This window comes from Oncorhynchus nerka, linkage group LG3 (assembly GCF_034236695.1).
Source record: "Oncorhynchus nerka isolate Pitt River linkage group LG3, Oner_Uvic_2.0, whole genome shotgun sequence".
Lineage (NCBI taxonomy): Eukaryota > Metazoa > Chordata > Actinopteri > Salmoniformes > Salmonidae > Oncorhynchus > Oncorhynchus nerka.
In genome coordinates, this window is record NC_088398.1 from 46,900,420 (window position 1) to 46,927,496 (window position 27,077).

General features: G+C 43.7%; 1 protein-coding gene across 8 annotated transcripts in view; it reads right to left on the reverse strand.

Annotated features, from left to right (window-relative positions):
* Positions 1–124: 124 nt before the first annotated feature.
* Positions 125–27,077, reverse strand: part of LOC115109474 (dedicator of cytokinesis protein 9) — a 121,871-nt gene continuing 94,918 nt past the window's right edge. For 3 of the 8 annotated variants that reach the window (XM_065012831.1, XM_065012849.1, XM_065012833.1), the window contains exons 16-53: positions 26,936–27,015; positions 26,612–26,799; positions 26,245–26,310; positions 26,034–26,126; positions 25,782–25,905; positions 24,436–24,554; positions 23,487–23,570; positions 23,271–23,360; positions 22,056–22,171; positions 21,312–21,381; positions 21,085–21,210; positions 20,908–20,979; positions 20,028–20,174; positions 19,779–19,862; positions 19,579–19,690; positions 17,769–17,947; positions 17,555–17,671; positions 17,348–17,462; positions 17,106–17,227; positions 13,596–13,710; positions 13,307–13,373; positions 13,120–13,167; positions 11,777–11,916; positions 10,805–10,920; positions 10,372–10,509; positions 10,082–10,264; positions 9,802–9,915; positions 9,449–9,664; positions 9,172–9,229; positions 6,368–6,474; positions 5,561–5,683; positions 5,318–5,431; positions 3,673–3,819; positions 3,344–3,554; positions 2,332–2,522; positions 2,056–2,156; positions 1,795–1,933; positions 125–1,413 (exon numbers count right to left, since the gene is read on the reverse strand). In XM_065012831.1, the coding sequence (XP_064868903.1) occupies positions 1,288–1,413; positions 1,795–1,933; positions 2,056–2,156; positions 2,332–2,522; positions 3,344–3,554; positions 3,673–3,819; positions 5,318–5,431; positions 5,561–5,683; positions 6,368–6,474; positions 9,172–9,229; positions 9,449–9,664; positions 9,802–9,915; positions 10,082–10,264; positions 10,372–10,509; positions 10,805–10,920; positions 11,777–11,916; positions 13,120–13,167; positions 13,307–13,373; positions 13,596–13,710; positions 17,106–17,227; positions 17,348–17,462; positions 17,555–17,671; positions 17,769–17,947; positions 19,579–19,690; positions 19,779–19,862; positions 20,028–20,174; positions 20,908–20,979; positions 21,085–21,210; positions 21,312–21,381; positions 22,056–22,171; positions 23,271–23,360; positions 23,487–23,570; positions 24,436–24,554; positions 25,782–25,905; positions 26,034–26,126; positions 26,245–26,310; positions 26,612–26,799; positions 26,936–27,015 (4,558 nt within the window). In that variant the 3' untranslated portion in view covers positions 125–1,287. Of the gene's footprint in view, positions 1,414–1,794; positions 1,934–2,055; positions 2,157–2,331; positions 2,523–3,343; positions 3,555–3,672; positions 3,820–5,317; positions 5,432–5,560; positions 5,684–6,367; positions 6,475–9,171; positions 9,230–9,448; positions 9,665–9,801; positions 9,916–10,081; positions 10,265–10,371; positions 10,510–10,804; positions 10,921–11,374; positions 11,419–11,776; positions 11,917–13,119; positions 13,168–13,306; positions 13,374–13,595; positions 13,711–17,105; positions 17,228–17,347; positions 17,463–17,554; positions 17,672–17,768; positions 17,948–19,578; positions 19,691–19,778; positions 19,863–20,027; positions 20,175–20,907; positions 20,980–21,084; positions 21,211–21,311; positions 21,382–22,055; positions 22,172–23,270; positions 23,361–23,486; positions 23,571–24,435; positions 24,555–25,781; positions 25,906–26,033; positions 26,127–26,244; positions 26,311–26,611; positions 26,800–26,935; positions 27,016–27,077 lie in introns of all 8 variants that reach the window. The other 5 variants (XM_029634480.2, XM_029634490.2, XM_029634471.2 and 2 more) reach the window with 3 other exon arrangements.

Sequence of the window (27,077 nt, forward strand, 5' to 3'; positions counted from 1 at the left end):
ACTTCGAATTCGCTAATAATTAGATAATACAGTATCATACAAAACAACGTTACAGTCAATAAACTACTAGACTACTTCCATCGATGTTGTTGTGAGAAAAGTTCATAAGGAAATCAAGTAGAAGTGCAGAGAAATAAGGGAACTTTATTTAAAAGAAAAGCATTAGGGAACATTTCTGTATACAGCAGAACAGTGACTTTCTGTTAAATAAAAATAAAAAACCCAATGCTTCCCAAATATAAAAATGATTTCATTAACATTTGAATGAACACTAAAATGGCCAAAGCTTCATATAAACTACCACAGTAGGCCTCGTCTCTGGATCCACACCTCGTTGCTTTGGCAAGAAGGACAAACATCTTTACAGTGTATTGAACCCAACACAGCAAGACACCTTGCAAAAGACAAATATTGCACTCCTTTTTTTATATACAAGAATTAACAGCTTGGAATATACTTATATGCAATGGCTGTAAAAAAAATGATAATAATAAAAAAATCCCATTCTAAGACATTTCAGTGATTAAGGTTGAACACTAATGTTTTCATAGGAGGCTCTTTTTCCATTAAGTTGCAGCTTTGTAAAAACATAACGAGTCTTCATGTACAGAGAGATGAATGCCAATGTATGCAGCAAATATAGTTTGCCAAGACATCAATATGAGATTTACCAAAGTGGAATAATGTACATACAATATCACTTGAAGAGTTCAGAGCAGAAGACAAATGATCAAAACAAAGAGATGAAAATGAGACGACAGGAGGCTGATGGGGAGCTAGTGACATCACATGCACATTTGTGTTGCTTTAAGGATCCCTACAGGAACGTCTCCACAGGAAACACTACCAGTGATGTCATATACAATATATATCATGGAACCCCAGCACTACACAGACAGGAACCCCAGTCAGACTCACACGCAGGGTGGAGGATACACCAGTCCCCCCCTCATTCTGTATGTCTGCTCCACAGATAGACAACCCCACCATCCCCCCACCCCCCTCTGTTCATGTGGAACTCCTTTAGTTCAGTCGTTCCTCATGGATCAATGTCCCTGGTCCCATCCTCCACAGAGTGGCTGTACTGTATACGATAGTGAAAACAGAAAACGACATGGTCCTTTGTCCTGGCCCACAGGACAAGCCAAAGGAGGGGTGAGTGAAGATTAAAAGAACATTAGTAGGAGAGCAGTGAAGCAGGAATGGGGGCTCATGGCAGCACTGGCACACTGGTTGGCGCGTGCATGCGGAGCGATGAGGTCAGGAGTGAGCCAATCCCAGTGGATCTCACACCACAGAGGAGGAGTTGGGCATGCCCGCGATGGTGGCACCGCTGGGGGTACCGCTGATGGCATTGAAGATGTGCAGCGAGTCTGGAAGAACGCTCTTCATGCCATCCTCCACTGGACTGATCTGGAAGGCAGGAAAAGGGAGCGAGGGAGAGAGTTCAAGGTGATGCTAAATGATCTATTTCAGACAATTTCATTAGAATTAAATCACACATAATGAAGTCCATGCCAAAGATGTTTTACCATCCAATCTGCTCATGTCAGCACAAAGGAAAAACAGAGGGAAAAGGGGGATATCAAAGATCAGATATTAGACTATGAAATTATAATGCCTTATAATAACGGTTACGTTCATAACAATCCTCAAACTAAACTGTTTCACCAGCATCGCAATCAGAACAAATACAACAGATTCTTCCAAAATGTACAAATCATTAACAATGACTGATGCACAAACAATATTGAGTCCCAATGTTTGTTATGCTAGCAGGTAGATCCTCCTTACTGGCTCGTGCATGATGGCGGACAGCTCTCTGGCCAGGTCTCTGTAGTTGGCCTTCATCTCGTCATGGTACTCCTGCTGGTCCTCTTTGATCAGCCGCTCGTTGATGCCCAGGCCATGGCCACACGCCTCCACAAACTGCCTGCTCCACAAAAGGCCAGTGTCATACAAAATACATAGTGTATGTAATTCATAGTCTTCTGTAACTACTTAGTGGATAGATATGTTGTGCGGCATGGGAATGTGTATTCTGTAAGAACTCACCTAAAGACTTCTTTAAGTTGTTTGACCTTGTTGTCAGGATACTTCTTGGTGCTGGCATCATCCAGGAAAGCTCTGGCATATGCGAGGGGACCAGCATTTACCTAAAAGGAGAGAAGAAGAACATTTATTTCAGATTGGAAAGTTGAGGGATGTCTTTGCCATATAGAAGAGGTGACTGGGTAAAAAATGAGGAAGTTGTGTTTCTGTGCTCTGTGAGGACAGGGGATGTGGCTAGTGAGGACAGGAATTGTGGTTTATGAGGGCATAGACCTGCACCTGGACACTGATGCTGCCCTGTAGTTTGAGCTGCAGGCGAATCATGTCCACATCACTGGTGGAAACCAGCTGTCTCAGCTCGGCCACCTTCTTGCTCATCTCGTCTATAGCCACCTCTATAGGGTTCAGGTCTGTGTGATGCTGGTACATCACTGCAATACGCTTCTTCACATAGGGGAAACAGTGTGTTGCTATGAGAGAGAGAGAGAGAGAAAATGGATGTGAACATGGTTGCTCAACCTATTAGGTGCGTAAAACATCCTCACCTACACATATGCTTATTAGGGGTTCAGACAGATATGTGTCCTAAGCGGTTTGATGGCGTGAGACTTGCCCATTCACTCACTTAAAGACCTTTGAGGCAAGGCAGCCTTATCAGATAATGAAGATACAAGATGAAGTTTGTACATTGGAGTGTTTTACACTGTACAACAATAAAAACACAACCAATTAAGATGAAGAAATATTATTAACAAAGAGCTGACATACTCAGAACCTAATCAGATATTTCCATTATTGCACAGGACCCTTCCTACAGCAATATTATGCCAGGTAGAGACACAGGTACATGCCGGATGCTAGCAAAGGTTTCTATGGGTATAAGGTGCTTGTCAAAGTAAATACTAAAGATACTATGACATATTTAACATCAATACTCCTCTGTGACTGGAACTGTGTTGACCAATGTGTTTTATTACCGTTGTCTGCTCAGCAGCATGATCCCATGGACTACGCATATCTGTAGATTACCTGGATAACCTCCCCTTTCCCAGCTACACGCAGGGAGTGTTCTAAGCAGTTATGCACGGATCACGTTTGAGCGATAAGGAATGCGTCTGATATTTGCGTCGCATTATTTTCCGTGAGAGTCCTCTATAGGTTTGTCTCACTGTGTAAGCAATAGGAAAATCTTTTACAAATCTGCACGTCCACGAACATACATTTGGAATAAGATGTTGACCTCCGTGTCCCTTCATTGGCCTTAACGGTCTAGATGAAGTGGAACACCTACTGGTCAGGATGGTCCTGCGTTTGCACTGCTCCTCCACCCCACCCTGCTTCTTCCCCGACACGGTGAAGGGCATCTCGAAGACAAAGCGCCGGATGTTGTGGCTCTTCTCAAAGTCGGTCTTCCTGTCCACCAGCTCCTTCTCTTCCAGGAACGGGGTGACATGGGTCACCTGGATGTAGGCATACTTCGAGTCGAGATCTTTAGGGTTGATCTGGACAGGACACATAACACAAAAGACCAATCAGAACACATAACATAAATGACCAATAAGAGGAATGACCAATCACAACTCGAGGATCAAATACCAAGAGTAAAGATTTGACACTTACCCTCCCAGAGTCCTGAATGATCTTAACATTCTCTGGGCCAAACTTGTCAGAGTAGAGCTTGAGTAGCCTCTGAGATATCTCTGACAGTGGGGTGAATTTGGGTTCTTTGTAGATGTACTCTTTACCATCTTCATCCTCAAAGAATCCCTAGGAGGAAGCCAAAAACACACACTATGGTTACAGTACTAGAGAAAAGGAAACCAACGAAAACCCAAATGTCAAGGTGTTCATGTAACAACGACGTCAAAAGCAGTATGAAAACTTAAAAACAAGAGTATAACAGACAAATGAGCAAGGCACTACGCCATGTTGACTAATTGTCTGTGGAAATGGGATGAGTGAAGGCAACAATTTCATATCCCGACCCTAAGAGCAAGAAATATTCCCAAAATACATATCCCTGGATCTGTGTCGCAGTCAGAGCACAGAAACAAACAACAAAACTAATCTAGGATCAGTGCTACTGGACAAATAAAAGGACGGACGCAGGGGTTTGGATTTCACTCCAAAGGGTGCACAGTATTTATACCCCAAAAACAATAATACAAAAATCCCTCAGCACTGTAGCTGAATGGGGAAGTAGCTATCACCTGGATGAATGGATACAGAGACGAAAAATGGAATCTTCCCATTGAACCTTGAATAATATGCTTGTTGTCAGGGCAACACTAAGCCAGAGAGTAGTAGAGGGTCGAGATGGATAAGCTAGGCGGCGGTTAATACCACTGACTGCACTAACAGGGGCACATCACAAGCCTTAAGCTCTAATGCAGAGTGCCAACCACGTTATTCGCTTTCTCATTCATTTACCTCAGCCTCAGAGTCAGTAAACTGGTACTGCTACGGAGTTGTAGGTAGAGCAACAGAAAAAAAAAAAATATCATAGTTATTCCAACACTACCCAGACTACAACTATAGCATGTAAGTGTTCACACTATAACACCACATACAGAAGTAACACCAAGGAACATGGTTCTATGAAGGTTATCCACGCCAACAAAGCAAACTGTCAAAAGCAACAACTGCAAAACACAAGAGTTAACACAGTGAAAGACGAGGAAGAATCAGGTGTAAGAAGACTTAGAAAATAACATTGGAAAATGGAAGCTAAGAAGACAGTCTATTACTCCATTGAATCAGCAACATGCAATGCTGTTGCAACAACCAAACACAAAAAAGTTGGCGGAAGGTTAGTGAGTTAATGTAACTGCTAAGAGCTTTAAGCAGCACACTTTGGCTGAAAGAAATGGCATGGATTACAGCAACAGCACACCACAGACAGATTTGGGCTGTTCGGGAGCAGATCCTACTGCAGAACTTACCGCTGCCTTTAAAGAGGATAAGAAGCAGGGGGGGGAAAGTATTAGAATAGATAATAAAAGGCCACGTGACGTGGTCATGCTTTTATCAATCAAAACGCTTCCAGCAGGCTCCCATGCTCAAATCAAGATTATTTGGGGGGGGGGGGGGGGATAAAGGGCACTTATTCATTTATTTAGCCATTTGCACCTTGAATTTGAATTAATCATAAGCAATACATTGAAAATATAATTAGTTCAAAATCTAAATACCTGCATACTGTATTTGGAAGAGCAAAGCAATAGTAATACAACAGCCTACGGTCAGATTTCAATCGCTAGCTCACCTGACCAAAGAAAGCCACTCTGAAATATGTGCCCAGCAGCCTCTTGCCCGTGTGCATGACCTCTGTCACTTTGCTGTAGGCACGATGGAGCGTGTCGTACAGGTGAGCCAGTTTCTGTGGAATTGAGAAACACACCGATAAGAACCAGCATATTTGAATCAATGTATGGGCCTTTATCCTTCACTGTTGAGCCCCGTGACCTTGAGAGTGGAAGCAACAGAGGGTGCAGGTCTGCTGCTGTACCTCAAAGTCCCTACGCTTCTCATAGATGGGGATGATGAGCTTGTAGACGTCCGAGATGAGCTCATAGCGCTCAGCCTTCCACAGGCCATCAGCACACTCCTCCAACAGCTCCATCAGTACATCCTGTTTTGGAGAAAAGGATGAGAGAAAACAACACTTTTCATATGGTGTCCACACAAAAGGTGATCTGGCTACAGACAACACGAGGGCTTCATTTCTAAGCTTTATGAACATTTAGAAAGCTTTATGAAGGTTAGTGCAAAGAGAAAGTACTTAGAGGCCTATTGTCCTTGATGCAACAACATAAACGGTTGTATAACTCCAATGACATCCTGTATAATGAGGATGTGGTGAACAGGATACGAAAATGGGATTTAAATGCACATTTGTTCCGCATCAACTCTAAATGGCTATTGGACGGCTATCATATGCCACAATGATAAGCTACACTGTGCCTTATTAGAGAACAGAGAGGATTTATTTGTAATACATTCAAGCGTATCATTAGATGTGGAATTGGTTGCATGTTGTTCCCTAAGTACTTTTGTTTTGCATGTTGTTTGATAGTGAGGAGCAGAGCTGATTCACAGATAACATCTCTACAAGATAGCTGCCTAGTTATCTCCAGGAAAGTGCAAACTCCAAAATTGAGCAGCAAGTGTGCTGGAAATGATCCAAGGATATAAACTGATCATTAAAAAAAGATAAGAATTGTGAATGCCCCGCCCAAAAAAAGGACATTCAAACGAGCACCAGAACTCATGTCTTGACCTGGCAGCAGAGAGCTGCAGGCTGCTAGTCTCTCACCTCGTTGAAGTGGACATCCTGCATGCCCACATCCTCCATCATGGACACCTCTTCATCAATGTTGGGAGTGACCACCCGGAAGGCTGAGCAACCCTGCTTGAACATGCCTACGGACGTTAAGGAGATGGGACCATCATCAATAAACCAAATAGACAGACATTTTCTTCTTTCTGAGGTGTTTTATACAGGTTATAAACTAAGGGCGAAATATAGCTTCATTCAGAACATTATCTGGTGTACTAACAGGCAAAAGGTCAAACTTTGTTGTCAGGGAAACAGATAATTGCTCTCTTATACAGTGTGCTATGAGTGGACCTGCTTTCACAGAGCTGATTATCCCTCTGGTGTTAAGAAGCTGTGTGTGAAACAACACAGACCGACAGATTATAGTGATACATGACAAAATATGTGGCTGTATGTATCAATCATCTCAGAGAAAAAGTGCTGATTTATGATCAGTTTTGCCTTTTAGATCACATTGAATACGGACAGGGAGGACCTGATCCGAGATCAGCACTCTAACTCTGAGCCGCTTGATACATACTAGGTCTGGGAATTGTCAGGGACCTCACGATACAATTTTATCACGATACTTAGGTGGAGATACGATATGTATTGCGATTCTCACGATTCTACAGTTGAAGTCGGAAGTTTACATACATTTAGATTGGAGTCATTAAAACTCGTTTTTCAACCACTCCACAAATTTCTTGTAAAAACAAACTATAGTTTTGGAAAGTTGGTTAGGACATCTACTTTCTGCATGACAGAACAAATTTCTCCAACAATTGTTTACAGATTATTTCACTGATAATTCACTGTATCACAATTCCAGTGGGTCATACACAAAGTTGACTGTGCCTTTAAACAGCTTGGAAAATCCCAGAAAATGATGTCATGGCTTTAGAAGCTTCTGATAGGCTAATTGACATGATTTGGGTCAATTGGAGGTGTACCTGTGGATGTATTTCAAGGCCTACCTTCAAATTCAGAACCTCTTTGCTTGACATCATGGGAAAAAATCAAAATAAATCAGCCAAGACCTCAGAAAAAAATGTAGACCTCCACAAGTCTGGTTCATCCTTGGGAGCAATTTCCAAATGCCTGAAGGTACCACGTTCATCTGTACAAACAATAGTACGCAAGTATAAACACCTTGGGACCACACAGCCATCATACGGCTCAGGAAGGAGTCTCTTAGAGATTAACGTACTTTGGTGCGAAAAGTGCAAATCAATCCCAGAACAACAGCAAAGGACCTTGTGAAGATGCTGGAGGAAACAGTTACAAAGTATCTATATTCACAGTAAAACAAATCTTATATCGACATAACCTGAAATGCAGCTCAGCAAGGAAGAAGCCACTGCTCCAAAACCGCTATAAAAAAGCCAGACTACTATTTGCAACTGCACATGGGGAAAAAGATTGTACTTTTTGGAGAAATGTCTTCTGGTCTGATGAAACAAAAATGGAACTGTTTGGCCATAATGACCATTATGTTTGGAGGAAAAGGGGGGAGGCTTGCAAGCCGAAGAACACCATCCCAACCGTGAAGCACGGGGGTGGCAGCATCATGTTGTGGGGGTACTTTGCTGCAGTAAGGACTGGTGCACTTCATAAAATAGATAGCATTATGAGAGAGGAAAATTATGTGGATATATTGAAGCAACATTCCAAGACATCAGTCAGGAAGTTAAAGCTTGGGCGCAAATGGGTATTCCAAATGGACAATGACCCCAAGCATACTTCCAAAGTTGTGGCAAAATGGCTTAAGGACAACAAAGTCAAGCTATTGGAGTGGCCATCACAAAGCCCTGACCTCAATCCCATAGAAAATGTGTGGGCAGAACTGAAAAAGCGTGTGCGAGCAAGGAGGCCTACAAACCTGACTCATTGACTCCAGCTCTGTCAGGAGGAATGGGCCAAAATTCACCCAACTTATTGTGGAAGGCTACCCGAAACATTTGACCCAAGTTAAACTATTTAAAGGCAATGCTACCAAATACTAATTGAGTGTATGTAAACTTCTGACCCACTGGGAATGTGATGAAAGAAATAAAAGCTGAAATAAATCATTCTCTCTACTATTATTCTGACATTTCACATTCTTAAAATAAAGTGGTGATCCTAACTGACCTAAGACAGGGAATTTTTTACTAGGATTAAATGTCAGGAATTTTGAAAAACGCATTTTAAATGTATTCGGCTAAGGTGTCTGTAAACTTCCAACTTCAACTGTATATGTATTGCGATCCGACAGCGCCATTTTATTGCGATTTGATGTTCCAAACATATTCCTCACCATATGTCTGCTGCAGTGGGACAGAGAGAGACATGAGAAAACGAGTTTTGATCAGTCATAGAAATAAAAGTGCTGAAAACAAACTGTCTCCCTATTTAAAAAGAAGATGGAGAAAAGGCTATGAAGGAGTTTTGGTGCAGGTACAGCCAACTAACGCAGAAATAATATTGCGATATTGTCAAAACAACACCCTATATCGTCAAAAATAAGATCCCTGTGTGTCACTGTATCGGTTTTCTCCCCCATCACTAATACATACGGCCCCTGATCGTATCGGAACGTAGAAAGAATGACAAATTACATAGTGCTATGTACACTAATCACAGTATAGTATTGGACTACTGACTAATAACAAACTAATAACTATCCAATAATTTCATTAAAATCACAATGCGCTGACCATTCATGAACCCCTTGTGAAGTTCTCCTGCCTTGAAAAGAGACAACGGCACCATCGAAAGACAATCATCAGCAACATCTCTACTGCTGACGGAAAACGCACCTTTTCTCCGGAGATACTCGGCCACCAGTGCCGCCACGTGCACATAACACATGGCTGCCTGTGAACAACAGAGAACATCCCAGATAGATCAGTATGTTTTACCAGCCACCCACATGACTTGAATTCAACATATAACATCATCATACTGTGTATAGAGAGATTCTACCATAATCCATTCCTTAAATAACTACACATATCAAAATAACACCCATCCCTCTGGCATTGACTTTTACTCATATTTTCAGGCCCAAATTCTGACCCGTAGCCTGGTACAGACCTCGGACAGGTCTCCATTCTTCACATGGATGCGGGCCATGCTGTCCAGCCAAGTCTTGCGGAGTTCGGGCGTGCTGGCGTAGGACTTGGCAAGGCTATACTGCAGGTCCACCAGCATCTCCGGGTCTCTCTCATGTTCCTTCATCTGAGCTGTGGCCATCAAGACCGTCCGGATCCGCTTGGTCAGGTCCTTCACATCTGACGGGAAAGCGGTGTTCTACACAGGATAATACAGCAGATTATTCAAGTGGTCCAACCTTGGCTGTAATATATTTCATATAATATGTTCATTAAAGACCAAGCAATACTGATGACATGCAGTTTGAATGAGAAGTGTCCCCATCGGGATCTGACCTTGATGGTCTTGTCACTGTTGGCACAGTTGTTGATGATAGACAAGGACTGTTGGAAGCGGGTTCCTCCGATACCGATGACGTCAGCGATCAGCTGACTGACGGCGATCACCACCTGGGCGTGAGGGCAGGAAACGCACACATCAATACAAAACTACTACCATAACCATCAACCATGCCACTCTTTGGGAAAGCTCCATAGAGTGTGCTGCTACATAGAGATCTTCTGAGGAGACAAATGTATCAGCATGTAGAAGGGAAACCCTCTCTCTCTCTCTCACTTGTAGGTGAGTGCGGACGAAGGACTTGCGCCCGGTGTAGTCAAAGTTACTCTTCATGAGGAAGTAGAGGAGGTGGGCGGCGTCGCTGCGGATGGAGCTCAGCTTCGAGTTGCAGCACTTCAGGATCTCGTAGCAGAACGACGCACACATGTCCGCACGACCCTCGAAGAAGGTGCAGGGGAACTGGAAACAAGACACACACAGTGATGATTAGATACTCGGCACATTTAAGACAGGGAGAGAAAAACACTTCACTACTGCGAAGTGTTGAGGACCACTGGCCTCCTTACTTTGTAGATGAAGGTGCGCAGCGAGGTGAAGACCTGCTTGAGGGCAGTCTCTGATTGGTTGATCTGCAGGAAGCAGAGGTGCACCTGGAACACCTTCTTCATGAGCGGGTTGTGGCCATGGTCCGAACAGAGTTGGGTCTGAGGACATAAAAGTACAGACAGTTATCTTCAAAAGCCCGGGACTGGCAGTAAGACAACATCAAGTAAGAAGTGGGAAAAAGGTGACATATCCAAGCAAATGGAAAACAAGACATAACAAATGCATGTACTGTACATAAGCAGGATTGTGTTCTTGTCAGTGATTGGTAAGCCAAAACTGAAGAGGGAGTTTCAACTTTTAGATAACATAATCACATGAGTAAGGCATTGAGATGACTTTTACATGTTGAGGACCGCTTATTATCACCAACAGAAACCACAGCTAGGAGTGTACCTTGAATCCCATGATGAAGATGCTGAGAGTGTCCAGCACGGTGAGGCAGACCTCCGTGGCGATGTTAGCTTCCAGGACCGATTGGTTCACCACGTCAGCATCAGAGTGGCTATAGGCTGCAGGGTACACACACACACACAAACACACTGCTGGAGCACTTTCAAATCACCCCTAAATTCGTATGTGCTCTGACGGAGTCTCAAATTGCACCCTATTCCCCATTTAGTACACTACTTTTAAACAGGACCCATAGGGCTCTGGTATAGGGACTAGGGTGCAATTTGCGATGCAATCAGAGAGATTAGTCATCATTAGTATCAAGGTTAAAAAAACTTGCTTCAGAGGAGGAAATAATATTCCGTGGAGTTGAAAACAAAATGCATTTTACTTGTGATTTTTCAGAGGTTTGGATACAAAGAAATGAGTTAAGGGAACAGAAATGAACAGGATAGAGGGATCAGAGGGTTTAAAACGCCTCATTCTCAGCTAAAATGGCATGCTCTTAATTTAACCAGATGAACAGAGCTAATAGTCTGAAAGCTGCCTGTCGTTGACCTGATACATTCTTACCATGGTCTACAGATATTCCAAGAACACTTGAAATCTTTCTTACACTGAAAACACAAAGAAATCCACTTCATTAAAAGGGAATCATGTAACAGACACCCTATACTATAGAGTTGAATCTCTTTTGCTTTCCTGCGAAGTCAGTATAACGTTACACGGTGACCTTGGCCCGATGAAAACCATCCCTTCAACCCAAGGGTTCATGTACTCTCTAGGATAACACCCATAACTTTTATTCACGCAAAAACACAACATCCATGGACGGCTCTAGAACGGCTGACTTTGGACTTGGGTTTGGCACACATGATTCTAATGAAGAGGATGATGATGATGATGAGATGACTGACTACAGAGGGAGGAGCAGAGGGGCCTTTGGTTTAGAGGTGGGTGTTTGGGGGCACTTACTGTGGTTAAAAGTGTATGAGTTATCCAGGCTGCTGAGTTGCTGTAAGCGGGCATGCATCATTCCCGCCCTGTTACGGGACACAGGCAGAGTCTGAGACTTCCGCTCATGTGCTGCTACGAGTCCCACCCCTTCCTGGTTCCTGATGAGGAAACAGGACACTGTTAGACGAGTGGCTCACTACCAGCAGGACCAGGGTTAGTCAAGCAGGTTAGACTGGATATTATTATACCTAACTATTCTATTGATTTAAAAAATGGTAGGATATAATGTATAGCCTGGTAACCAGATCAGTTTAAGACTCCTTTGTGGTCGTCTTAATCATGAACTGTCTCCCAGGCTAGAAAAAGGGTTAAAGAGAAAATCAAGCACACCTCTAGGACATGAACAAATGTCTGCTTTAGGTATATTTGGAGCATCTTGGAGCGAATTTAACACACTGCTACTCTTCCCATTTGTGATCATCTATACAGTCCTGATTCAGTGTTGAGAAGTAAAATCATAGCGGTGAGGCGATTCAGAGAAGGGTGTTTCTCATGCGATGGGTCAGACAATGCCAGATCAGCATGACAGCAGTTAGTAGCAGCAGAAGCCAGCGCATGCACATGACAGTGACAGACACTATATACGGTGACGCTTATGTCAGGATAGAGTAATGAGGTGCTATTACATGCCCAATCAGTTGTGTGCTGTTATAAGATGGCCAATCAGAAAAGAGAGAAGACAACATGCTTTTAGTATAGGAGAGTTAATTCCACCTCTAGTCTTACCCAAGCAGGAGGGGGCAGGAGCCATGTTTTTTTAATAAAACTATATTAAACTTGCCAGCATTTAAAATGAATAGAAAAACAGAGAGAGAGTGGTGGTGGGTTAGAGAGAGTGGAGAGTGAGACCCATAGCCATCAGTGTGTCCGGCAGAGAGCTCCCACAGCGAATGTGTGTGCCAGAGTCCAAAGGCAAATTATGAGCGTACTGTATAGTGTGTTTATATGGTGTAGTGTTTCAGGGGCTTTACTGTACACACAATGTTAACCAAGCTCAACAAACCACACATTAGTACTGTTTTGGGCCTATTGGTAGAAATATCAGTCACTGGTTTGTGTTCTGGTTTCAAGTGTTACTACAAAACGACATTCATTCCTATACCTTAAAATAGCACAATATCATGTCCCTAAAATGGTTGGACAATATTCACACAACATTAACATAACATTTGAATCAACACAATTATATAAACAATAACATATAAAATATATGAAAGTGTAATAAATGATGAATGTAGTCTCATATACAGGTTTTACATACAAGCGCGATACAACCAATTGAACCATTCTGGCAACATTACCTTGCGATGGATCTTTTTCCTATGTATCGGAATTGATGGAGACACACCCTGGAAACAAAAACGTTGGGAGACTCATCGTTACTCAATGTGGACAGAGGACGCTTAAACATCCCCCGATATGCACGGTAAATGGTATGGAGTAGCATCAGGACTACATCAACACGGCCAAGCCGAGTTCACTTCTTACTCTACTAGCGTGAAGAAGTCCATGAGCTCAGCAGACGAGGCCTTGTTCCAGTATGTAAACAGAGCATCTGAACGAAGGATAGAAGGGAGTTAGAGAGTCACCTGCGCTGCGTCCCAGATGGCACTGGGTCAAAAGCAGTGCACTAAATAGAGGATAGGGGATAGAGGATAGGGGGTCATGTGGGATGAAGTCTTGGGGAAACTACTGGCTGTAGAAAACATGGGTCACTAAGCATATCCACCCCCCTCATATAATCATGTACTTGCACTAGAGAGAGGTGTGGTCTTACCCTCAGACATGCTCTTGAGGACATGCAGGAAGCACATGAGCAGGCTCTTGATCTCAGCCTGGTCCAGTTTGTCACAGCGCAGTAGGCTGCTGCCCAGGGCTGAGGCTGGCTGGTTCTGAGGGACAGACGCGCTGGTCAGAGATCGGCTGGAATACACCACAACACTCTACTTATGCTCTATACACTGCATAACGCTATTGGGAGGTGTAGTATTGTCATATTCCTGTCTTTGTTGACATATTTGCCATTTTGTTGTCTACTTCTTCATCTCATCTTAATCCGTCCATGTTCTTAAAAGGCAAAACGGGTAGAAAATAAAAACGAATTGAAAAATTAGTTTTTCCAACAGTAAAACAGAGTTTATCATTGCCATTATTATGTAATACTAAATTGCCCTTCAGTACATCTACATCCTATACATTAGTATTCATGTGATATGATGTGCTGATAAGCATGTAGTATGACTCACGGTGCAGTATGACTACACTAATGGAGTCAGTCACTCAGGCCCTGTTGGCCTCTAGACGCGGGTGAGACTGCCAGATCAGCTCTACGTGCAGGGCCTAATCACTAGAATTCTCCAAGCCGGGACAGAGAGCAGGGAGCAGGAACCAGGAGTTATACCACAGCGTGGGTTTGGCAAAATACAGCGTCTTCCGTTGCCAGCGGTGAGTTAGTCTAGACCAGAACTCCTAACTGAGGATGACCTCACGGAAAGACTGCAGCTATGTCTTGTCTTGGAGGAGTGTTGACAGAGAAAGTTAGCGGCTAAACTTAGCTGCCCCAAATAAGTCTGGGAATTTGACTGAAGAGGGTAGGCGATCATTTACATGAATTCTTTATTAAGACAGATTTATAATTGGAAATATACTAGATGGGTATCATTCACAGCCTAACAATTAAGCAGATATTACACATGAATGTTTTTCTTTCCCCTTCTGGCTAACTGCCTCCTCAGAGTATCATTCAAAAATGAAAAACGGTGGAGGACAAAATGGAGAGAAACAGAACACAAAGAAAGGGAATATCCTACAAAAACTGGTCCTCAGAACTCTTACAGACGGAGATAGAAAAGTCACACAGCACATGTGAGCGAGATCAAAAATAAAGAGGCTCCAGCTGTGTGTATCACTCCTACAGAAAGACCCATGAAGCCACACAGTAGCTGTGCTTCATGGCACCAGAGACGAAACTGTGTATCATCCGCCTGGCAAAGAAAGGAACTCGGCAAAGACTAAAACACACACACTCTCTCACACACACACTCCCAGATGGGACACTCTTGGGTGGAAGGGGGGTTATTGGTATTCTGTACTTGGAGTGGAGTGGTGGTGTGATGCGGGACATGATTCTCTGAGACACTGGGGACAGTGAGCAGGGAAAAGTCCACGGTGGCGCGCTTGGAGCGAATGGGAAGCACGGAGTCCTCGGGCTCGGAAAAGAAGCGCAGCACGTTGGCAGAGTGTCTCCGCCTGATATTCTCCTTCTGCCAGCAGCAGGAGTGTGTGGGTGGGCGGAGGAGTCAATGGTACAACGACAAGTTAATAGGGGATAACCTCATAACTGTCACAGGTATACAGTGGCAAGAAAAAGTGTGTGAACCATTTGGAATTACTTGGATTTCTTCATAAATTGGTCATAGATGAAGATAAGATTCTATTTTAAGTCACAACAATAGACAAACATGGAAAACTAATAACACACAAATTATTGTATTTTTCTTGTCTATATTGAATACATCATTTAAACATTCACAGTCTAGGTTGGAAAAAGTATGAGAACCCCTAGGCTAATGACTTCTCCAAAAGCTAACTGGAGTCAGGAATCAGCTGATCTGGAGCCCAATCAATGAGACGAGATTGGAGATGTTGGTTAGAGCTGCCTTGCCCTATAAAAAAGACCCACAAAATGTGAGTTTGCTATTCACAAGAAGCATTGCCTGATGTGAACCATGCCTCAAACAAAAGAGATCTCAGAAGACATAAGATTAAGAATTGTTGACTTGCAGAAAGCTGGAAAGGGATACAAAAGTATCTCTAAAAGCCTCGATGTTCATCAGTCCACGGTAAGACAAATTGTCTATAAATGGAGAAAGTTCAGCACTGTTGCTATTCTCCCTAGGAGTGGCCTTCCTGCAAAGATGACTGCAAGAGCACAGTGCAGAATGCTCAATGAGGTTAAGAAGAATCCTAGAATGTCATCTAAAGACTTACAGAAATCTCTGGAACACACTAACATCTCTGTTGACGAATCTACGATACATAAAACACTAAACAAGAATGGTGTTCATAGGAGGATCCCACGGATGAAGCCACTGCTGCCCATAAAAAACATTGCTGCATGGTCTGGAGTTTGCAGAAGTGCACCTGGATGTTCCACAGCGCTACTGACAAAATATTATGTGGACAGATGAAACTACTGTTGAGTTGTTTGGAAGGAACACACACACACACCACTATGTGTGGAGAATTAAAGGCACAGCACACCAACATCAAAACCTTGTCCCAACTGTAAAGTATGGTGGAGGGAGCATCATGGTTTGGGGCTGCTTTGCTGCCTCAGGGCCTGCACAGCTTGCTATCAAATGGAAAAATGAATTCCCAAGTTCATCAAGACATTTTGCAGGATAATGTTAGGCTATCTGTCCACCAATTGAAGCTCAACAGAAGTTGGGTGATGCAACAGGAAAACAAAACACAAAACACAGAAGTAAATCAACAACAGAAGATTGGCTTCAACAGAAGGAAAATACACCTTCTGGAGTGGCCCAGTCAGAGTCCTGACCTCAATCCGATTGAGATGCTTTGGCCTGACCTCAAGAGAACAGTTCACACCAGACATTCCAAGAATATTGCTGAACTGAAACAGTTTTGTAATGAGGAATGGTCCAAAATTCCTCCTGTCCGTTGTGCAGGTCTGATCCGCAACAACAGAAAACGTTTGGTTGAGGTTATTGCTGCCAAAGGAGGGTCAATCAGTTATTAAATCCAAGGCCTCACATACTTTTTCACCCTACACTGAATGTTTACATGGTGTGTTCAATAAAGACATGAAAGCGTATAATTGTTTGTGTGTTATTAGTTTAAGCAGACTGTGTTCGTCTATTGTTGTGAACTAGATGAAGAGCAGGTCAAATGTTATGACCAATTTATGCAGAAATCCAGGTATTTCCAAAAGGTTCACATACTTTGTCTTGCCACTGTAATGGACGCACCTCTTAATGTGTCAGTGAGAAATACAGAAAATGATGCATGAAACATCCTCAACTAAATACGTGGCCTAAATCTCATTCACTGAATAGCTGCTAAACTCATATTGACCCGTACAAATGTATTTCTAGCCCAAATGGACTAACAGCACTGCAGCGATCTGATGTCCTGATGGAGGTCATGTGCCAGTAGGACACATACAACAGGCATAGGCTGCACCCTCAATAAGTGAAAGCAGAAATGGTCAACTTTAAGTAACGGTCCATGACAGTGGCTGTACTAGGTCTCCATGGAGTTGTACCTTGTCCAGAGAGTTGCTCTTCTCATGAAGACTGTTGCCAGAGTCAGTGCTGATGAGGGAGCCCCGGGAGTCAGCGTGGCGGACAGAGTTAATGTTGGGGGTGGAGGACGCGTGGGGGGAGGCTGGGGAACACAAAGACAACAGCACAGTTAAACTCGTGGCCCCGCATGTCGCTCAATCACCACGGGACAACATGAGTCGAGTGTCATATCGTTGCCTGCCAAAAGCAGACTGAATCTCACCGGTGCCAGAGATAACCCCAAACACATCCTTGTGCAAACTGTTGTCTAACAAAGTACTGGAGCGTGGAGGCGTCATCATCATGGAGTTGCCCAGGAGTGGGTCATCTCTTCCATTCTGAAAGGAAAATGGACCATTAGTAAAGTCAAACATTTACAGGTAGGGCCTTTGAGTTGTGGTGGTAGCCAGCCACTAGATGTCAGCCTTACATTGTTGGACTGGTTGATGACGAATGGGGAGACTTCCTTCACATTGAGCCTGTTGACGTTCTCCTGGAGCAGACCGAATAGGGGCAGGTAGAGAGTTGCCAACCTAGCCTGCTGGCTCTGAAATAGAGATAAAGCTTTGATTAAACTTCATTGTCCCTTATGATGACTTTCGAAACGACTAGAGGAAAGAGGGGGGGAGAATGAGTCTGCTTACCTTGGAGGTGTAGCGTTCGTCAAAGGTGTGCTTGACCATCAGGTTCTTGAGCACGTGGATGGATATCTGACGGATCTCTCGAAACTCCTGCAGGGCCCCGCCCACCTCCCGCAGCAGCAGCCCAACCAGGAAGTGGTTCTTACAGAAGTCGTCTGTCAGCGAGTAGTCCAACTGGAGGTCTGGAAGGAGGACAGACAAGAGACAGACTTTAGGAGGAAGTCCTGAACCTAAACTATCTGCACCGATGTAAACAATACCACCAGTGTAGCACTGAGTCGACCTTTGCCTTTAAATAGACTGGCGCCATTCGAATGAAGTTCAACTGCACTTGAACTCTAATGAAGATTGTAATCAGGCCACAAAACTATTTCCAACGCTGAGAAACTTTTCCAACAAGATAAAGTATTCAAACAAACCAACAACCCCAATACATGCTGATAATCTATTTGTGTAAGGATAGGATAACACATATTGGTTACAATGATTACAATTTCATGATCACTTATGATAATCGATTAGATACAATAATTTAAAAAATACACCCACAACTAAAATCAAAGAAGAGTGGTTGTAAATAATGACTTTCTAAAGTATTGCAATACAATGTATAAAACAGAGATTATCAGTCAAAATAGACAACCAGACAGGAGTCATAACCTCGTACAACCATCCTGGAAGGCCCACGAGCTTACATTCTGTTTAGCTACACAGATCGGCAATTTGTCTGGTAATTATGAGTCTAAAGGAGTCGGGGACCAGGCAGTGAATAAACAGATACAGTTAGCAAGCAGGGTGGTTGTTATGGGTAACAGACCGGCAAATAAACTGAGAGTGTCACAGAGCATGAGGCACAAGTCAAATCAAATCACAAGTGACACACAGAAGGTGTACTGAAATGATGGTACTAAAACTTCACATCCACTGTTAGCCTCAATATGAGCTGTAATTGGTTTACATGCACATTTGAAAATGTAAACGCCTCCGAAATGTTCAATTGAAATTCGATTGAAGATTAAAAACAAAGGAAAAAAATGGTTTGCCCTCAAGTACAAACCTATTGCTATCGTCGCACAATCCAAACCCTTGACACAGAAATAGGAACGCTTTGTAGTCCAAAGAATTAAAACGTACACACACCCATACCTTTTCTAACTCACTCATTACAGCCAATTACAGTTCATATAGATAAAGCATAAAAATGATAATTTAGTATTAGACATGGGAGAGACAAATGAATCATTCCACATCCACGCCAAATGTATGTAATGACGCTGTTGAATGAATGACTCAATTGAGTTGTTCAAGGGGATTATTTTGCCTATGTGGCCATAATTTTAAAAAAAAGGGGGGGGGGGGGGTCAAAGTATTTTTTTTCTGACAGGACAAGCAGACAGCACACCTTGAACCTACCTACAGGATTACTGTATGACTCCATGTTGGGAGAAAGTAAAGCTAATTGGCAAAAGAGAGAAGAGGAGCAAAGTGGAAACAAACAAATAAGCTCTATTCCAAAACAGAGGTAGCAAGAACACAAAGAGAGCAGTACATGATATACTGTAACGTGTCTTTATGACATTTGGCTGACAGAACTTGGACAGTACGGGTACTGTGCTTGAGTTCGACGAGATGCTGCTGGAGAAACGATTGAATCCACTATCTGCTGAAACACTCTATGCCTTTGGCAGACAGTCCTCAAAACTTCATATTACAAAAGCCTTGTGCTTCTAGTTCAATAGATGTACCTCATATGACCCTGGTATACCTGCATACAGTCGCTTTTATTTTGCCCAAACGATGGAAATGTGCTCACCTTGAAATCTCTGTATCCTCCCTTTTCCAAAGGGCATGGGCAGATTCAAGGGAATGTAGTGCTCGTGGTTGCATATGACACGCAGGAACTCAAACTTGAACTCAAACAGAGTCTGAAAATAAGAGCATTAGTGTAAGAAACAAAAAGGTCTAGTGGTGGACTATCATTTGTAATGATAATTATTTAATCATGATAACTACCTTGGGGTCTCCGGGCACAAAACAGTTGATGTAGTTGTTGATCTGCTTGAAGACAAAGCCTCTATCCATCAGGGTGAAACAGCGCTGTGGACACAGGAAGGAAAGGACATTCCCACATACAGTTCAGTATAGTACAGAACAGTGGATATCATCAACCTCTAATGAACACCAATACATTGTTATTATCCCGAACCGGCTATGAGGAGGACCAACGGTGCTAGACTAGCCAATCAGACGGCGCCAGCTGACCTTGATGAAGACAGCCAGGCTGTGGTTGGCATTCCGGGCTGCGTCCAGGTTGTCCTTGTACTTCTGGGTGATGTGGGGCATCATCATGTTGACCAGGGTCTCCACCGTGTGGTGGAAGCCGGCCGAGAAACGCTGGTTCCTGGACAGCTGAGAAACAGAGACAAGCTGTTACTGCCAGAGCTGTTATTGAGAGTGGTGTTACTGTCCATGGTGTTACTGTCCGTGGTGTTACTGTCCGTGGTGTTGCTGTCCGTGGTGTTACTGTCCGTGGTGTTACTGTCCGTGGTGTTACTGTCCGTGGTGTTACTGTCCGTGGTGTTACTGTCCGTGGTGTTACTGTCCGTGGTGTTACTGTCCGTGGTGTTACTGTACATTTTTTATTTGATTGAATTACCTTTTTGGTTAATATTACAGTAGAGGCTAACACATGAAATTCATATACAACACTAATTTCCAATGTGGTGCTTGAGGAGAGACAACAACAACAACAACAACTCCCTGTTGTGTTTCTGATCCCACCACAGCTATTCCCAGAGAGAGGCCATCCCAGTGAACCACCACAAAACCACAGCAGTGGGGGGAATCCTTAATGGAGTGTCCCTGCTTCCTCTGTTTAGTGTGGCACACTCCTAATGGTTCCTACAGCAGCTTCCTGATTATACACGGCCATGCCAGAGAGGAAACTCAGGGCTATGGTTGGTTAGGAGAGATTGCTGTGGGTAGCATTGAGGCGGTGGTTAGTTATGGCTGTGCTTTATTCTGTGGGAGGAATGTAGCAGCCCACATGTGCATGTTAGGAGCTATCACTGATAAGCTGACATTTCTATAAAAAGAAAAATGAAGACTTAGTTGGCTTAGTAAAGTGTCAAATCAGACTTACCTTGACTTTACTGCTCTCAATCAAGTACTGGGCCATGGACTTTACTAAGGCTTCAAAGAAATACCAGGAGTACTACGAAACAGAAATACGGAAACAAATACAAATCAATGCCAACATGAAACCTGATGCAAATATCCATAGACTCCTTTTCCACACGGATGCTGTGCTATCTATTACCTTGAGCAACTTGTTGCTGGTGAGGAAGTCTGTGGAAGGCTTTAGAATTGCAGTCATGGCTTTGGCCAGCTCCTCATGTACTGTTCTCGTGGTAGTGGCTGTGTATGGCTCGGTCTTAAACACATACTGAACCAGGAAAGAGACAAAATAAAAAAATAAAAAAGCTTTTCTAGAAACACAGCATAAGAAAATGTGCCATATGATAAATGGACCCGTATGACGATTACCTTGACATATGATCGTAGGTAGTGCTCCAACCCCTCTTCGTGGCACTGGGCAACAATGTGAATCATGACTCTGAACAGGGCAAAAAAGCATGTGTAAGAGTTGTGCAATAATAACATGTTTGTGGTTTATGTCTCAATACTCACAGTCAATACTCACTATGGCTATGTCCATAACGCAGTCAATACTCACTATGGCTATGTCCATAACGCAGTCAATACTCACTATGGCTATGTCCATAACGCAGTCAATACTCACTATGGCTATGTCCATAACACAGTCAATACTCACTATGGCTATGTCCATAACGCAGCCTATTCCCCATATAGCTTCCCTATGGGCCCTAGTCAAATGTATTGCACTAGATGTATTGCACTAGGGAAGACACTAGGGCAGCCTATTCCCCATATAGCTTCCCTATGGGCCCTAGTCAAATGTATTGCACTAGATGTATTGCACTAGGGAATACACTAGGGCAGCCTATTCCCCATATAGCTTCCCTATGGGCCCTAGTCAAATGTATTGCACTAGATGTATTGCACTAGGGAATACACTAGGGCAGCCTATTCCCCGTATAGCTTCCCTATGGGCCCTAGTCAAATGTATTGCACTAGATGTATTGCACTAGGGAAGACACTAGGGCAGCCTATTCCCCATATAGCTTCCCTATGGGCCCTAGTCAAATGTATTGCACTAAATATATTGCACTAGGGAATAGGGTGCCATTTGGGAGCCAGACTACTGACCTGGTGACGTTGACGGCCACCTCCTCATGGGTGGCACTTGTCAACACCCGGAACAGCTGGTTGAGAGTGGTGGGCAGGAACTTAACCATCACGTGACTTTCCATAGCATGAAGACTCTGAGGTGGGGGGGGAATGCAGTAAATAAGATGCTCAAGGCATTGTGTTTTTCTGTGCTCCCCTCCCAGCCAAAACGCTGAACCTGCAGAATATCATCCACAAGCACATCAAACATCTAGACAGGGTTAACTGCATGATCAGAATTGACTTAAAATCGATAAAACTATTCTGAGGGGGAGATAAAACAAGGCTACATGAGAACAAGAATCAGCTTCAATGTAAATGCTTGGTGGCGTCCTGTAAACATTCCCTCCCATCCTGGCTCTAATCAGTCTCGGGAGTCTATGGGGGGGTGAAAGTTCACTCCCACATCCAAAAGAGGCGGAAAAAAAACCAAACACAAGCTTGCGTAAGAGGAAACGGAAGTCGCACAGAATAACAGGACACACCTGAGAATAAGCATGTGTTAATCACACACACAAACACGTCTATCCTGGAATGAGGCAGAGCGGGGCACTGGTGCATCACTGGCTATTTAGGATCTTAATTTGATCCAGTTTGCTACAGCAGGAAAGTAATCCTGTGGCAACAGGAAATGTGAAATAAGTGGATTATAATTCATGGACATTTTTTGTAGGGGTTGATACATTTTTTATAACAGAAGATCAAGTGTAAAATTTCAAAGTGGAAATGAAAAAAGAAGCCTTTTAAAACCCCAAATACACAAAGTGTTTCCTGCATTGCAGGAAAGTTCCCCTGCAACAAGGTGATCAAATTAAGAGCCTACATTTGTAGGGGCTGCTAACACAGCCAAAGCCAGCCAAATCATTTGGCAACCTGCCAGTGAAATGCTCTCTGCTAAATCCTGATCTTGTGTGACCCTCTTGCCATTGTTTGCGTGCTGTGGACTAGTGTGTTTACATGAGCACCCCAGAGATGCATCTGAAAATGTCGATGTCCACAGGGGGACAATGGAGAGAGCACCCGTGGATTAGACCCTAGGGTCATGTTAGCATTGTCCCACCCCGGCCTGAGGAAACAAGCACAGATTTCTAAACATCCTGAGGAAATCAGAGTGATGGGTGACAGGTGTTGGGGAGAGAGATGTGACAAGTGTCATTTCTGTCAGACCCAGAGGTGCCACAGTTGCTGCTTTACCTTCAGATACTTGACCAGCTCTCCTGCTGCCACCTGGGCTGCAGACTCTGTGCTCTGACAGTGGGCAAAGAAATTGTGCAAATGTTGATCCTACAGAGGAAAGAAAAAAGGGAGAGATGTTAGAACACAAGATTTCTAGAAAAGACAGTGGAGAACAAGCCTTTAAGAATCCTGGGTCAGTTGTGTCCCTGAGCTTATCTGTGAAACGGTACCAACCTGAGTGTACACCGTGGAGACGAGGTGAGTGGACACCTTGAACAAAGGCTTCCCTCCATCCACCCATTTGATTTCAGGATGCTGCTGCGTGAGACATAGGACATATTTTAATCAGAAAAACAACGACAGTGGTTATCATTGGTTATGTACTGGATCACGCTACATGTATTGGTGATGTATTTAAAACGGCACTCCGTGATAGGAGTCACTGTCGCAATGCCACAAGAGGGTAGGACATACTTAAAACGTTGCTTGTTAGGGGGAGGTAGTTGCAGAAACGTATAGAAAATGAAAGACATTTCAGTTTACCGTAAGTTGATCCGAAACAACGCTGAGAACAGATCTAAAGCTCAACATTAAGTTGAAACTCACATCAGTAAGTAATTCAGCCATATATTCTCATGCAATTAGCTTAATATTGTTTGGTCACACTGTTGTACGCTTTCACCTTCCCTGATTGGATAATTACATCTCACACAACCTTGAGGCAGACAACAAGTAATCCCCACAGTGCCAACTCTAATTTACAGGCAGGGCACTACCACACAAAGGTTAAGTCTGTGGCTCACGGCTCTACTTTCTTTCACGGCCAAAATAGGTTCGATTTTACTGATCTAAAACGACTGGATAGGTTTAAATCCGATTGCTTTAAACCCATTATGTTCTTTCAGTCTTGTGGTGATGAAGGACGGGGCGGCAGGTAGCCAAGTGGTTAGAGCGTAGGGCCAGTAACCCGACAGGTTGCTAGATCGAATCCCCGAGCTGACAAGGTAAAAATCTGCCCTGGAACAAGGCTGTTAACCCACTGTTCCTAGGTCGTCATTGTAAATAAGAATTGGTTCTTAACTGACTTGCCTAGTTCAATAAAAGAAAAGAAAAAGGAAAGGAGCCACAGAAAGGGAGAAGGAAGCCACAGTGTGTGTGTCAGTGGGAGTGAAGGGAGCGCTACCTTGCTGACACCCTCCTGACAGCTGAGGTAGCCAGCGGGCAGGTTGGCAGCCACGGGGACGTGACTCTCATTCATGATCACCCTGCCATCCTTCAGCAGAGGCAGCCAGGCGTAACCCACTGGGGAGAGACAAGGACAAGAGACAGGACTGTCAGTCTGCTCACAGACGGTGTCATACCCATAGAATTAGGAATTAGAATACTAATTCATTTACTAGGATCTCTATGGTCACGCCCAACCGTGACTCAGCACTGGGAGAATAGGGAAGAATGGAAACTGGCACACACACAAATCGTTATACTGGGGAGGGCAATGGAAAGAAATAGGGTGGATACAATGAATCTGCATGGCTTAACACTGGATCTCGGCCTCGAGGGCTGTATCCTAGGTAGGTTTGAAAAATGTCAGTCCCGGTTGGAGGATTGCCTGAAATCAGGAGGGATTAAGTAGGAAATCTGGAATGCTCCAACCAGGATTTCTGAAGAAAAAAAAACAAACAGGGAATTTATTGAAAATTCACAGAATTTTGCAACCCTAATCCTGGGTCTGGTGTCTACCTGCAAACTGGATGTAGGTCTATCACAGTGCCTTCCGTTTTGTCACCAAACCCCCATATACCAGCCACCACTGCGACCTTTATGCCCTCGTTGACTGGCCCTCGCTACATATTCATCGCCAAACCCACTGGCTCCAGGTCATCTATAAGTCTATGCTAGGTAAAGCCCCGCCTTATCGCAGCTCACTGGTCACCATAGCAACACCCACCCGTAGCACACGCTCCAGCAGGTATATTTCACTGGTCACCCCCAAAGCCAACACCTCCTTTGGCCGCCTTTCCTTCCAGTTCTCTGCTGCCAATGACTGGAACGAATTGCAAAAATTACTGAAGCTGAAGTCTTATATCTCCCTCTCTAACTTTAAGCATCAGCTGTCAGAGCTACTTACCAATCACTGTACCTGTACACAGCCAATCTGTAAATAGCACACCCAACTACCTCATCCCTATATTGTTACTTATCCTCTTGCTCTTTTGCACCCCAGTATCTCTACTTGTACATCACCATCTGCACATCACTCCAGTGTTAATGCTAAATTGTAATTATTTCGCCTCCATGGCCTATTTTTTACCTTACCTCCTCTTCTACATTTGCACACACTGTACATAGATTTTGAAATGTTTCTCTTCTTTTGTGTTATTGACTGTACGTTTGTTTATGTGTAACTCTGGTGTTGTTGTTTTTGGTCACACTGCTTTGCTTTATCTTGGCCAGGCCACAGTTGTAAATGAGAACTTGTTCTCAACTGGTCTACCCGGTTAAATAAAGGTGAAATAAAAAATAAAATACCTTGTGTCTCCACCACGTCTCTCTTCTTGGTGCTGGCCTTGCTGTTGCTGTCACAGCTGACGTGGAAGAAGGTGAACAGCAGATGGTGCTTCTCATTGAGCTGGGTGGGAAGCTCCATCTTAAACTGAGGAACAGGAGCAAAAATATATGAGTTAGCAAGCATTACATGCTGCCACTGCTTCGCCTGCTCACTAATCATGACTGGAGCGCTCTGTATAAAGATGGCCAGGTTGGCTTGTTAGAACAACGTACCTCATCATAAAACTCCGGGCTGTGCTGGTGATGTAATACTGCAGCAAATGCATTTTTGGTAAACAGGGGTCCTCCTGGTCGACCATAGATGCACTGTGGGTAATAACAACAGCATGTTCACTCCCCTAAGTAGTATGCAGTTCTTCTGCTACCAAATGACACTGTGGCTTCAGGAACTCTGCCAGAAGGAGTCACATGACTAGGAGCTTACCTTGAGCGAAACAGCCTCCTCCTCATCCGAGTCCTTGAACTCGATGCAGACAGCTATGTTTCTAGCCTGAAGGGAGAGAGAGGAGACAGACAGAACAAAGCTGACCTACTTGAAGATGCTGGCGGGAACACATTTCTGCTGTAACTGTCTAGAGCAAAGTTTCTCTCTCAGTTAGAGAAAGTTGGACAAGTTACAAGTACCTTACCACTACTATGCAGTCCTATGAAATGCAATAGCAAATAGTGGAGTTTACCACATCAGTGTACAGACTGCGTCAAAACACGGTTCATGATTTGAAATCCACGTAAATGTACAGTATACATCATTTGATCAAACAGAAATGTAGGGTCAATGTTTGTGACTATACCTTTGTGAAGGATTTTTGGCTGTCGTACTTCAGGTGCCTGGGGTAGACATAGAGGTGATTGTTGTAGATGGTGAACGGCTGGGAGCACTTGGCTATGCAGGGAACAAACTCCTCCACTTCAAAGAAGATGTTCGTCTTCTCACTGCTCTCAAAAGTCTTCACAGGAATGTAGGATGAGGTAACACAACCTACGTACATGCAGACACAGAACAGACGGGGGGGGGGGGGGGGGGTCAAATAAACAGCCGATAGACCAATCAGACGTGAAGAGAAACAGTTTTCATCTTTCATGTTCCCAGTGTGAGCCGAGTTTGGAGGGCTTACTTGTCAAGTCAGGGGCAACATTGTCAATGGTAACGTCGAGGTTTCCTAAGATGACAGGGAGCTTGGCCATCTTCTCTGGCCTAGGGAGGAGAAGCAAAAATAAGCAACGGTTAATGCCTTTGTTATCATCTACCTAGGAGGA